We start from the raw sequence: 13183 nt of genomic DNA, 5'->3' as shown, positions 1-13183 counted from the left end.
CTCCTCTCGGAGACGTGAAACACCCAATCGTTGGTTCATTACTGCAAATTGAGAGCATAAATAATGGAGAACTTTTCCTTTTGTCCCACATCACACACACACACACATCTTTGCAGCTTCGAAGAGTCTATCACTGAGTCTCTTTGTAATTTTTTTCATTGTTTCTATTCTTGTAACCCATTGGATCAGTGACATCACAGTTTTCTACAGTCTGAGACAGCCCTTACCGTTAATATGAAAAGTTTGTTCAGGTTATCATAAGATAGCACAAAGTGTTTGAATTGGAGAGGTCACATCGAAATGAATGGCAGTACTGTAGCTCTGTAAAGACCTCTTGGGCTTTGGGCATGGAATTGCAATAAATTGCTGGAGATTTGCTAATCTCCTCCCTGACTGCTGTCAAGGACACTGACTTGACACTGACAAGACAAATGCAAGTGCAAGACACTGAATGCACCATGGCAGCCTTGGTGTAGGTTTGTGCTCCACTGAGTGCTATTCTAGTGGAGCGATGCTGGCAGATTTATTATCTGTATACCAATCATTGGATTCTGGGATGGGATCCATCCATCCATGCATTTTCTATGCCACTTGTCCTCACTGGGGCTGAGGGCTATGCGGGAGCCTATCCCAGCCGACTTTGGGCGAGAGACATGTATGCTATTCTTTAGCTTAAATTTTCAGGTTGAGGCTGTTAATTCATTCATTCATTCATTCATTCATTTTCTACCGCTTTTCCTCACGAAGGTTGCGGGGGGTGCGGGAGCCTATCCCAGCTTTCTTTGGGCGAGAGGCGGGGTACACCCTGGACTGGTCACCAGCCAATCACAGGGCACATATAGACACACAACCATGGGTGGAAGCTCTTAATACATGTATATATATATACAGTGAAGAAAATAAGTATTTGAACACCCTGCTATTTTGCTATTTCTCCCACTTAGAAATCATGGAGGGGTCTGAAATTTTCATCGTAGGTGCATGTCCACTGTGAGAGAGATAAACTAAAAAGAAAAATCCAGAAATCACAATGCATGATTTTTTAACAATTTATTTGTGTGATACAGCTGCAAATAAGTATTTGAACACCTGTGTATCATCTATAATTCTGACCCTGAAAGACCTGTTAGTCTGCCCATTAGAAGTCCACCTGCACTCCATGTATCATCCTGAATCAGATGCACCTGTTTGAGGTCGTTAGCTGCATAAAGACACCTGTCCACCCCATACAATCAGTAAGACTTTAACTTGTAACATGGCGAAGACCAAAGAGCTGTCCAAAGACACCAGAGACAAAATTGTACACCTCCACAAGGCTGGAAAGGGCTACGGAGCAATTACCAAGCAGCTTGGTGAAAAAAGGTCCACTGTTGGAGCTATCATTAGAAAATGGAAGAAGCTAAACATGACGGTCAATCTCAATCGGAGTGGAGCCCCATGCAAGATATCACCTCGTGGGGTCTCAATGATTCTAAGAAAGGTGAGGAATCAGCCCAGAACTACACGACAGGACTTGGTCAATGACCTGAAAAGAGCTGGGACCACCGTTTCCAAGGTTACTGTAGGTAATACACTAAGACGTCATGATGTGAAATCATGCATGGCACGAAAGGTTCCCCTGCTTAAACCAGCACATGTCAAGGCCCGTCTTAAGTTTGCATATGACCATTTGGATGATACAGAGGAGTCATGGGAGAAAGTTTTATGGTCAGATGAGACCAAAATAGAACTTTTTGGTCATAATTCCAATAAGCGTGTTTGGAGGAAGAAGAATGAAGAGTACAATCCGAAGAACACCATCCCTACTGTGAAGCATGGGGGTGGTAGCATCATGCTTTGGGGGTGTTTTTCTGCACATGGGACAGGACGAGTGCACTGCATTAAAGAGAGGATGACTGGGGCCGTGTATTGTGAGATTTTGGGGAACAACCTCCTTCCCTCTGTCAGAGCATTGAAGATGGGTCGTGGCTGGGTCTTCCAACACGACAACGACCCGAAGCACACAGCCAGGAAAACCAAGGAGTGGCTCCGTAAGAAGCATATCAAGGTTCTAGCATGGCCCAGCCAGTCTCCAGACCTGAACCCAATCGAAAATCTTTGGAGGGAGCTCAAACTCCGTGTTTCTCAGCGACAGCCCAGAAACCTGACTGATCTAGAGAAGATCTGTGTGGAGGAGTGGGCCAAGATCCCTCCTGCAGTGTGTGCAAACCTGGTGAAAAACTACAGGAAACGTTTGACCTCTGTAATAGCAAACAAAGGCTACTGTACCAAATATTAACATTCATTTTCTCAGGTGTTCAAATACTTATTTGCAGCTGTATCACACAAATAAATTGTTAAAAAATCATGCATTGTGATTTCTGGATTTTTCTTTTTAGTTTATCTCTCTCACAGTGGACATGCACCTACGATGAAAATTTCAGACCCCTCCATGATTTCTAAGTGGGAGAAATAGCAAAATAGCAGGGTGTTCAAATACTTATTTTCTTCACTGTATATATATCTTTCTTTCAATAAAATGCAGTAAAAATGGGCATATTTCACTCATAATTGCAAATGGTGATTAATCATGATTGATTAATTTGAAAATTGTGATTAATCTGATAAGAAATTGCCATCATTTAATGGTTACAACATAATATTACGTGTTTGCCTTAGCATTCATTCATTCATTCATTTTCCACCGCTTATCCTCACGACGGTCGCAGGGGCTGCTGGAGCCTATCCCAGCCGTCCCTGGGAGAGAGGCGGGGTACACCCTGGACTGGTGGCCAGCCAATCACAGGGCACATATAGACAAACAACCATTCACACTCACACCTATGGACAATTTGGAGTCGCCAATTAACCTAGCATGTTTTTGGAATGTGGGAGGAAACCGGAGTACCCGGAGAAAACCCACGCATGCACGAAGAGAACATGCAAACTCCACACAGAGATGGCCGAGAGTGGGATTGAACTTGGGTCTCCTAGCTGTGAGGTCTGCGCGCTAACCACAAAAACAAAAAAAAATAAGTGCTGAATGCTTATTTCAACATATTGAAGATGTTTATGTGTGTACGTGTGTGTAAGACGTACGTTTCGGTGTAAAATTACAGGGCAACACTGTTCTATTAACCTGTGTGGCTGCATATTTCTCAGGTTGATCGATAACTTTCCAATAATCAGCAACAAGTGCCATAAATGTTTGACTTCAGGTGACCATAATGCAGCATGTACATTCGACACAACCCAAACATACCATGCAAAAACATCAATTAGTCCAAAGTCTCAATAACAAATGGTTATTGTGATATATATGTGATAAATATTCTCTTCATGGGTTTACATGTATAGTTGAAAAAGCAGCTTTTCACACAGGAGCATGGCTACAAATAACCACAACTCATTTGCATGGCAACATGGACACTACCAAACCAAAACGTAAACAAACACAAACTCTTTTTTTTTTGCAAGTTATGCATGATAAAATACATTCTAATTAATAACTCTCTGATAGTGTCTTCTCACTGTGGGAGATGTCTTTCACGCTGTGCAGGTGCACGTTACTTAGAAGGACGGGGGCTGAATGAACAGTGAGATATGCAGACATGGGGGGTGGAGTGGGGAGGGCTCTGTCTTATAGGTGGCACAAAAGAGGCAGTGTTCTCGCTCTTGCAATGTGCAGAGTGAAGACTGTATTGGTGCTGAAAGCCAGCGAGCCACAGAAGCAAAGAGAGAGCAAAGCGATAGAAAGATAGAGAGAGACCCCCCTCCACTCTCAATGTGGCCCACCAACATGCACCCCCCCTTTCATCCCATTCACCCCTGGCCTAGTGCCCCACTCACTTGTGGATTTAAAATATATATCCAGAAATCACGCCTACAAAACGAAAACAAACCAAACTTAGCGTCCAAGCAGTTAATTGTCAGTCTGTTGTAAAGCAACAAAATGTGAGTGTCCCATTGGACGTTGTGCGTGTTTTTAAAAGTCACATTCCTGAGGTCGCTCAGCTGTAACCGGGCAGATTAATAGGAATGAGCAGATTGTTGAAATTGTTTAAAATCTGACATTCTTCTACACCTTGCACATTTATTTAATTGACTGATGTCATTAGAAACACATGGACTGAGATCCAATACGATCGAATCCAATCCACTTTATATATACTTTATATATACAGTTATTATATACAGTTATTATATAAACTTTATACTTTATATATACTTTATATAGCACATTTTATAAACAGAGTTTCCAAAGTGTTGCACAGACTAGTGAAATAAAAAGTAAAAATAAAATACAATAAATAAAAGTACAAATTAAATGTAATCAAAAACTAAAAGATCAAATAAGAAATAAAATAGTATAAAATATATATTAAAATATTAAAAACAAGAAGCAAAACAATAAAAGTATAACAAAAAAAACAATTAAAATAAAAGAAAGTATATGGGAACTGTATTACACAGCAAATTCATAACAATAAGGAATTTTGTTCAGTAAAGAAAAACAGAAATAATCAATAAAAATGTAAATACATAATACTAATATTAATTCCTATTATTAAAAAAAATAAACTAACTTAATTCACAAATCAGCACAAAAGTACAGGTGAGATTTACTTTCACTTAACTCACAAAAGCTCACAAATCTTGCAAAAAGAATGATCTACTGAGCAGTACTATACACTCATATTATGTAATATGTGCTATTTATGCATAAATCTATGCACGGAACATGCTGACGGTAGCAGTGCCTCTAAAGTGTGTCTCTGAGCGACTGATAAATCTCATCGCTTCTGTTTTCATGGCTGCGTCGGTATCTCGAGCTTGACTGGGACCAGCAAGAATTCCTGATGTGGTAACCCCGGCAACATGGGCGGGTTTCCAGAGCCAACACCAAAGTGCTTCTTCTTTGTGCCTTTCTTTGGGCTAGATTGGTGTTGGCCGGGACGATGATGATGATGGTGATGATAATGTCTGGCTGTAAAGGGAATGAGTGCAGATTGTAGACAGTGACACAGATACATACACTTAGCTGGTGGAGTCGAGCTCGAAGCAAACTAACTCATGATCACAAGAAGCAGATGGATGGATGGGTGGATGATTTTAAGAAAGGCTGTATGTGTGTTTGAGAGTCCTTGTTGCAAAATGTAATGTGTGAAATGTTGTTTTCATAACCGTTTGCTACATAAACTATTTGCCAATGAAGATACTGTGTGCAAATACATCATATTATCAACGGTTACGATTTTTTGGACACAAATAAAATTAATTACTGGGGCTGCACAGTGGTCGAGTGGTTAGCACGCAGGCCACACAGCTAGGAAACCTGAGTTCAATTCTACCCTCGGCCATCTCTGTGTGGAGTTTGCATGTTCTCCCCGTGCATGTGTGGGTTTTCTCCGGGTACTCCGGTTTCCTCCCACATTCCAAAAACATGCTAGGTTATTTAGCGACTCCAAATTGTCCATAGGTATGAATGTGAGTGTGAATGGTTGTTTGTCTATATGTGCCCTGTGATTGGCTGGCCACCAGTCCAGGGTGTACCCCGCCTCTCGCTCGAAAACAGCTGGGATAGGCTCCAGCACCCCCCGCGACCCTCGTGAGGAAAAGCGGTAGAAAATGAATGAATTAATAAAATTACTGTGGCTGCACGGTGGAGGAGTGGTTAGCACACATGCCACACAGCTAGGAAACCTGAGTTTGATTCCACCCTTGGCCATCTCTGTGTGGAATTTGCATGTTCTCCCCTTGGGTTTTTTCCGGGTACTCCGGTTTCCTCCCACATTCCAAAAACATGCTAGGTTAATTGGCGACTCCAAATTGTCCATAGATATGAATGTGAGTGTGAATGGTTGTTTGTCTATATGTGCCCTGTGATTGGCTGGCCACCAGTCCGGGGTGTACCTCTGGCCCGAACAGCTCGACAGCTGGGATAGGCTCCAGCACCCCCTGACCATCGTGAGGATAAGCGGTATAAAATGAATGAATGAATGAATATAATTACTAGTTGTCCATGGCACGTGCACACACAAAAGTAGTCGTGATGTCTAACGTTAGCAGCTAAACTTTGCCAAATTGCTGTCATCAGCTGACAACGACCATCAGTACTGTGCATGGGTGTTTTACATTGACATAGTCAAAGCAGGAAAATGCGGGATTTCATGTTATGTGTTCAAAATTTGGCGTCCTTTAGGCAACTTTATAGCGGATTAATAGTAAAGAACCCTTTAAATATTGGTGAGAATCTGTACAAAAGTGTAGATACAGTAGTTGTGTGTATGACTGTGTTGCAGGTTCCGAACATTTATAGCAAGTAATTCCTTGTTTTCTTCTCCTCCGTGCCAGGACTCTGCTGTGCCACCACTACCTACTCTGGACTATGCTCTGTCTCTATGGTAACAGGCCTTAGGAAGATCCAGAAAAACACTGAGCCAAGTTGATCCCCATACCTGATCCTGGACACCAGGGATGAAGATTTGAATTCAAACACATTATTGTGTTGATGATAAAACCATAACAGTGACTTAGATGATAGTTTTTAGAGTACTTTGTGTGTCCTCTTGGGATCACGGTGGTCCCTTAACATCAGAGGTATTTTCCTCTGATGTAAGAGTAAATGATGCTGCAGATATCCTCATTCTACATTAGAAGATTCTAAATTTGGCCATAATAGTCCCAAACGGGTCTGAAAGGCATCGTCACCCAGGACCAGGATGCACCAGCTTTTTAGTCAGGTGCTGGGCCAGAGGGATTTGTCACGAGCGGGAGACCTGTTTTCTCTGGAGGATGCGGAGATCGAAGACTGCCTGTCACATGCTCTGGATCAGATCAAGTCGATCTCCTGCTCACCGGTTAGTAGACATGCACATTGGGCAAATATGGTAATAGTAGTGGTAATGGTTTTATTTCATTTGAACATGCATCAGATTACAATTGAATGCATCACATAATCAATTCACAGTTCCACATGTCCAAAAGGAGTAGGAAGAAGCAAAGCTTATTAAATCCTACCCCTCCATCTGGTACTTTTACAATCAGTAACTGTTACATGTGTTCACTTCCTGCTTTCCTAATATAATTTAATTTATTTTTAAAATTAATTATTAAATTATTAAAATGATTACATTTAATTATATTTTATTATATTATATATTTATTATTTTGTAATAATTTATTAATATATTTTTTATTTTTATTTTTTGTCACATACCGAAATATGAGGTGATACGACCATACAATGACATAATGGGTACCATAGTAAGTGTCAATATAGTGATATATATAGCACATCATGACTGGTTCAAGACTCTTCATCCTTGTATTTAGCAAACATCAACTGCTTGTATTGTTTCTTGAATTGGCTCATCGTTGTGCATTGTTTGAGTTCCTTACTCAATCCATTCCATAGTTTGATTCCACATACTGAAATGCTATGGCTTTTTAACGTAGTCCTAGCATATAAGTGTTTCAAATATTTGCTTTATAAGTATCGTTTCTTTACTTGAACTGCCTATATGTACACATTTTTCATACTCATATTTTAACCCTCCAAGTAGGCATTTTGGTGCATGTTGACGATTTCCGTTTTAAGTTCTCTATGTGAAATCGTCTTTTTTTCTTTAGTCTCTGAATGTTTATGCGTCTCTTTCACAGGATTATTTGACCAATGATAATGACCAGGCTGTGGTCGAGATTTGCATAACACGCATCACCACGGCCATCAGGGAGACAGGCTCCATCGAGCGGCACAGCACAGCCCTGGTGGGGCTTTGGGAGTCGTGTTTGGAACATAACCTCACGCCTCAAGGTGACAACACCGAGGACACGCCGCACACCAAGATAGCCTCGGACATTACCAGCTGCATCTTGCAGGTATACACACAAACACACGCACAGGCACACAGACAGCATTAACTGAATTGTAAATCACACAGAAGGTCGGCTATACAGTCTTGCACCTGCAAAAAAATGTTCAGTTAGATTTTGAGCTGACGGTAGTAAGAAATTATGCTTTCATCAGTGTCATACATTAATGATACATCATAAACAACTTTTTGCTTTGATAGGAAATAAATTTAATCCAATTCATGCCTCCGGTTTTAACATTTAAAGTGCCCAAAATACTTTTGAGGGCTGGGGGAAACCTCTTAAAGGGGAACTTTTGCCCATAATTTGTGATCCTTCCCCCCAAAAATGTAACATAATTAATTAAATAAATGAAGTTACCACTGCTAACAATATTTTTGATATCAAAATACGGCACGATACTGTCAGTATTACATGTTATCATCAAATCGCTGTTAGAGGGTTTTTGCAGTCGAAATAGGTGTGTCCCAATGAAGTGCATTGTTAGCTTGCTCATATTAACTCGTTTTCCAGCATTATAATGCACAGAAAAGGGAAATAAATATATGTTCATATTTCACATAAGGATTGGGATAATGGTTAAAATTCCCCAAAAGTGCAGTTCCCCTTTAATTGGGCCAAATATACACACAGTTCCATCTTGTAGTGATTGGCGGTATAATAATAATAATAATAGTAATAATAATAAATACATAAAAAATAAATACAGAAAAATAAATACAGAAAAAAATTAAAAATTAAAAATTAAAAAATAAAAATAAAAAATAAAATAAAATAAATAATAAAAAATAAAATAGTAATAATAATAATAATAATTTATAACACACTTTACATCAAATGAATGATCTCAAAGTGCAACAGTTACAATAAAAAATTAAAAAATAAAAATTAACAACAAGTGTCACAATAACAGAATAAGAACATCTAACATAAGTAGAGCAGTGGAGGTGGAAATGACCAAAGCCAAACTACCACACACAGTGAACCAAAGTCATTAAATATGCATTAAAATAGGCAAGCTATGTAAGCTTTTCTAAAAAGATATGTTTTTAAACCTTTTTCAAATAATAATAATACCTTTAATAATACAATATTACAGACAGTCAGAGTGGTACACACTAAATATTATATTGAATGAATGCTCTGGATTTAATATAGGTTAGCCAATGAAAAGTAAACAAATCGGTGCCATCTCGAGCTGCCACTTCGCTGCTTGCCCATTCCCACTTCAGACTTCCACCACGAGATGATGGAAATTGAGTGGGACCCATTCTCCTCTGTTCTTTCTCCAAATATTTCCTGTGGGAATAGGAATGTGCTTAATACTCCTGTAATGAGGCTGCTTCTTCAGGAGACACACACACACACACACTGAAGTGAGCCTGAAAGCTTTGACAGAAGCCCAAGGCCCTGGTATCCAAACTCCAACAGCACGGGAGCTCTTCTTCTTTCATTTTCTTTCCCCTCTGACCATCTGTCTTTTCTTTTTTGTCCTTCTGTTCTCACTTTGACTTCACAGTTGAAACTGCAGATGCTCAAACGTCCCTCATGCCCTTCCACTGTTGCTCCCACTGAGAGGCACACGCATGTAAACTGGAGAACACGTCAGTGACGCAATACTAACAGTTCAGGTGTACAGTATGCATGTGTAGGTTTCACGCTGCATTATATCACGCACAAAGGCCGACTTGTTGTAAGCTAACTGTGTGTGAGATCCAAACATTTTCTGATTGACTGAACTTTCATTCCAAATTCCAAATACTGTATGTGTATCGTTATATGAATATATCTGAAACCAAATTTAGAATGGCTGCAAGACTCATATTTAATATAAAACTCATTGATGTGGTTAATTTGAATTAAATGGCAACCCATTTGATCATAGCCATAGTAGAGGAAATTACCTACTTCTGTAATTCTTGTGTGCAGTGCCATCATGTGGTGAGTAGTGGTATGGCGTTACAGGAGTTCATTTATTCATTCATTCATTTTCTACCGCTTATCCTCATGAGGATCGAGGGGGTGCTGGAGCCTATCCCAGCTGTCCTTGGGGCGAGAGAGGCGGGGTACACCCAGGACTGGTGGCCAGCCAATCACAGGGCACATATAGACAAACAACCATTCACACTCACATTCATACCGAGGGACAATTTGGAGTCGCTAATTAACCTAGCATGTTTTTGGAATGTGGGAGGAAACCGGAGTACCCGGAGAAAACCCACGTATGCACGGGAATATGAGAACATGCAAACTCCACACAGAAATGACCAAAGGATTGAACTCAGGTCTCCTAGCTGTGAGACCTTCGCGCTAACCACTCGACGGCTGTGCAGCCTGCACTACAGGAGTGTCATACTTAATAAATATACAGTACCGTACCTATAGAAGTTATTTAAACTGTAATAAATGTGCATAAATCATTTAATAATAACATGCATTTAGATATTATTTATCTAATGTATTTAGGGCGGCACGGCGTTTGAGTGGTTAGTGCGCAGACCTCACAGCTAGGAATTGACCAGGGTTCAATTCAACCCTCGGCCATCTCTGTGTGGAGTTTGTATGTTTTCCCCATGCATGCGTGGGTTTTCTGCGGTTTCCTCCCACATTCCAAAAACATGCTAGGTTAATTGGCGACTCTAAATTGTCCATAGGTATGAATGTGAGTGTGAATGGTTGTTTGTCTATATGTGCCCTGTGATTGGCTGGCGACCAGTCCAGGGTGTACCCCGCCTCTTGCCCAAAGACAGGTGGGATAGGCTCCAGCACCCCCTGCCACCCTCGTGACGAATAGCGGTAGAAAATGAATGAATGAATGTATTTAGATGGACGTCTTTATTATGAAGCTAAATCATACTTGTTCTCCAGTGGATAGGGTTGTTGTGGAGGAACTTAAAAGTCCTGACATCAAGACCATGAAACATTTTTGGAATCAACTAGAACTGAGATGGTGAGGCAGCCGGTCCAACAACAGCTGAATGGCCATTAAAATGGACCAAAATCTTGTTGAATGTCCACCACAATGACACTCATTGCTGCGCATTTGTCACTCCAGTTGAGGGCGCTGTTACATCTCAAATCTCCTTTCCCTTGCTGCCGACCTCTTTGGGGAAAAGTTCTTGTCCAGGTGTCTTCCATCCATTCATGCATTTTCTATGCTGCTTATCCTCACGTTGATGGTTGTATGCTGGAGCCTATTTCAGCTGACTTCAGGTGAGAGGCGGGGTACACCCTGGACTGGTCGCCAGCCAATCACAGGGCACATATAAACAAACAATCATTCACACTCACATTCATACCTATGGACAATTTGGAGTTGCCAATTAACATAGCAGTTTTTTGGAATGTGGGAGGAAACTGTAGTACCTGAAGAAAACCCACACATGCACAGGAGATGCCCAAGGGTGGAATCGCACTCGTAATACGGAACAATAAGAGTAAATAATCAATTTATGGTATAAATAAGACTTGTGCATGTCTGTGTCACCTTTAGCTTGTTCTCTAGGGGAGCTGAGTAGTGACTGGACAAGAAGCGACGTCGGGGGTTCAGATTTGAGTTTTAGCTCGCCGTAGATTACGGCCACAACAGATTTTGTGAGATAATTTATAAATTATAATAATAAATTTTGCAATAAAAACCTGCTGTTACGGTGATCAAGATGCTTGTGTGGCTCACCGTCAACATTAGAGTAACATTACTGACAACTAGTGACCAGTGCAGAATGCTACACATCATTTGCATGTATTTTTTTTTACATGTATTTTAATTCACTATCCATTTAGGGGGAAAAAAAAGATAGGCCTTTGAAAAACCATAATAGAGTGAAGCCACTTAATTTTAACCGCAAAGTGTCAAAATGATGTTAGTACATTGGCACAAATGTACATTGAATCGAACAAAAGAACATAGATTATTTAAACAATTAAACAGTGAAATGTATAGAGTCACTTTTTACCATTTTGAGCTATTGTGACAAATACATTACATCGACTTTCCACAGCAATTGATGTTTCCCAACATCCTCCTCCTCTCCTATTTCCACAGAATTACAGTTGTCCATCAGTTATGGTGCTGGCTGTTCCGGTGGCGGTGCGTTTTCTGCATCGAGGCAATCGAGAACTGAGCAGGAACATGTCCAGCTATCTCTCACTGGCTGCTATAGCCGAGATCGATCTGCTGGCTGAACATACCGAGGCCATAACCCTCAGTGTACTAGCAGGTAAGACAATATATCGATATTAATGTATTTACTTTTTGGGTGTATTTTTGTGCATAGGTCAGAGTTTTGTTGGGATTACATAAAAAAAATCTCAATATAAGCCAAAAAGGTATCTGTTTCTTCAGTTTGGATTAAGTGTTGACCATTTTTCTCAACTACAAAAGTAGTACAGTTTAATTTGAGCGTCATTTGAAGTACTGAGTGACTGAATGTACATGCTGTCAGTTAATGTATACTTTACATACCAACGGCTCTGAATCACAGCATGCCAAAGTCAGCGACCTACAGAGCAGCCAAGAGACAAAATGGCGGTTCTTTTTGAAGGCCAGAATATGGCACAAACGAGCATCGAGCACACACAGAGTAGACAGACGGTAACTTAAAACAACAAATTCAGAATTCAGTTTTGCCTTTTGTGTCTCGCCGCGGCTCATCAACCGCTTGCAATATTTTACCCTCATGTTGCAGTTTAACGAGCCGTGCCTCCCTGGAACTGAATGTAAACAGAGCACAACATAAACATTGGAACACAAACACAGGAGAGCCCCCCCCTCCAAAAAAAAAAAAAAAACGTGCGCTTCCACATGCAGCTCAACAGATGACCTATGTGTGTCTCCGAGAGGGAAGTGCGCTGATGTAATGGGTGAAGTGCATGATGGAGTATGTGATGTCTTGGTTAAACGTGTATGTTTTTATAGGGATTTAGAATTTCACTTGAAATGTCCATTTCTTTTTTCAGTCTCATGTGGCTTGGTTGAATGTGAGGTCGCAAAAACATATGGACGGTATGGCGACCCTTAAATATTCCAACGCAGGGGTTCCTTCCACCTCAGAGCAAAACCTGATCTTAAGGAAGTTTGAAAAATATCACCTATGGTACTTAGTCCTAAAACACCCGAGTACAGTCGAAGGAAGGTTTTAAAGGGGGCCTATTGTGCTCATTTTCCGCCCGTGGTATTGAGTTGTGGACTCCTACAGAGCAGTACACACAATAACCCACACAGAAAGCTTTCTAGATCTTCCAGAATCCATACCTATTCCAGCTGCATTTCCTTGAATTTCCAAAATGGTTTGTTTTGACTTATTCCATCCACAGCCCATGTCCGGGC

The 13183-nt window shown here is 40.6% G+C and overlaps 1 protein-coding gene across 1 annotated transcript in view; it reads left to right on the top strand.

The window, feature by feature from the left end:
• The window catches only part of veph1 (ventricular zone expressed PH domain-containing 1), a 58296-nt gene that overhangs the window by 3210 nt on the left and 41903 nt on the right, over positions 1-13183 (top strand). The window contains exons 2-4 of the mRNA XM_058080026.1: positions 6334-6839; positions 7642-7860; positions 11900-12074. Of these exons, the coding sequence (XP_057936009.1) occupies positions 6702-6839; positions 7642-7860; positions 11900-12074 (532 nt within the window). The 5' untranslated portion in view covers positions 6334-6701. The remainder of the gene's footprint in view (positions 1-6333; positions 6840-7641; positions 7861-11899; positions 12075-13183) is intronic.

This window comes from Doryrhamphus excisus, chromosome 8 (assembly GCF_030265055.1).
Source record: "Doryrhamphus excisus isolate RoL2022-K1 chromosome 8, RoL_Dexc_1.0, whole genome shotgun sequence".
Lineage (NCBI taxonomy): Eukaryota > Metazoa > Chordata > Actinopteri > Syngnathiformes > Syngnathidae > Doryrhamphus > Doryrhamphus excisus.
Note: the sequence above shows the minus strand (reverse complement) of the source record. Positions and strands in the feature narration are given on the sequence as shown.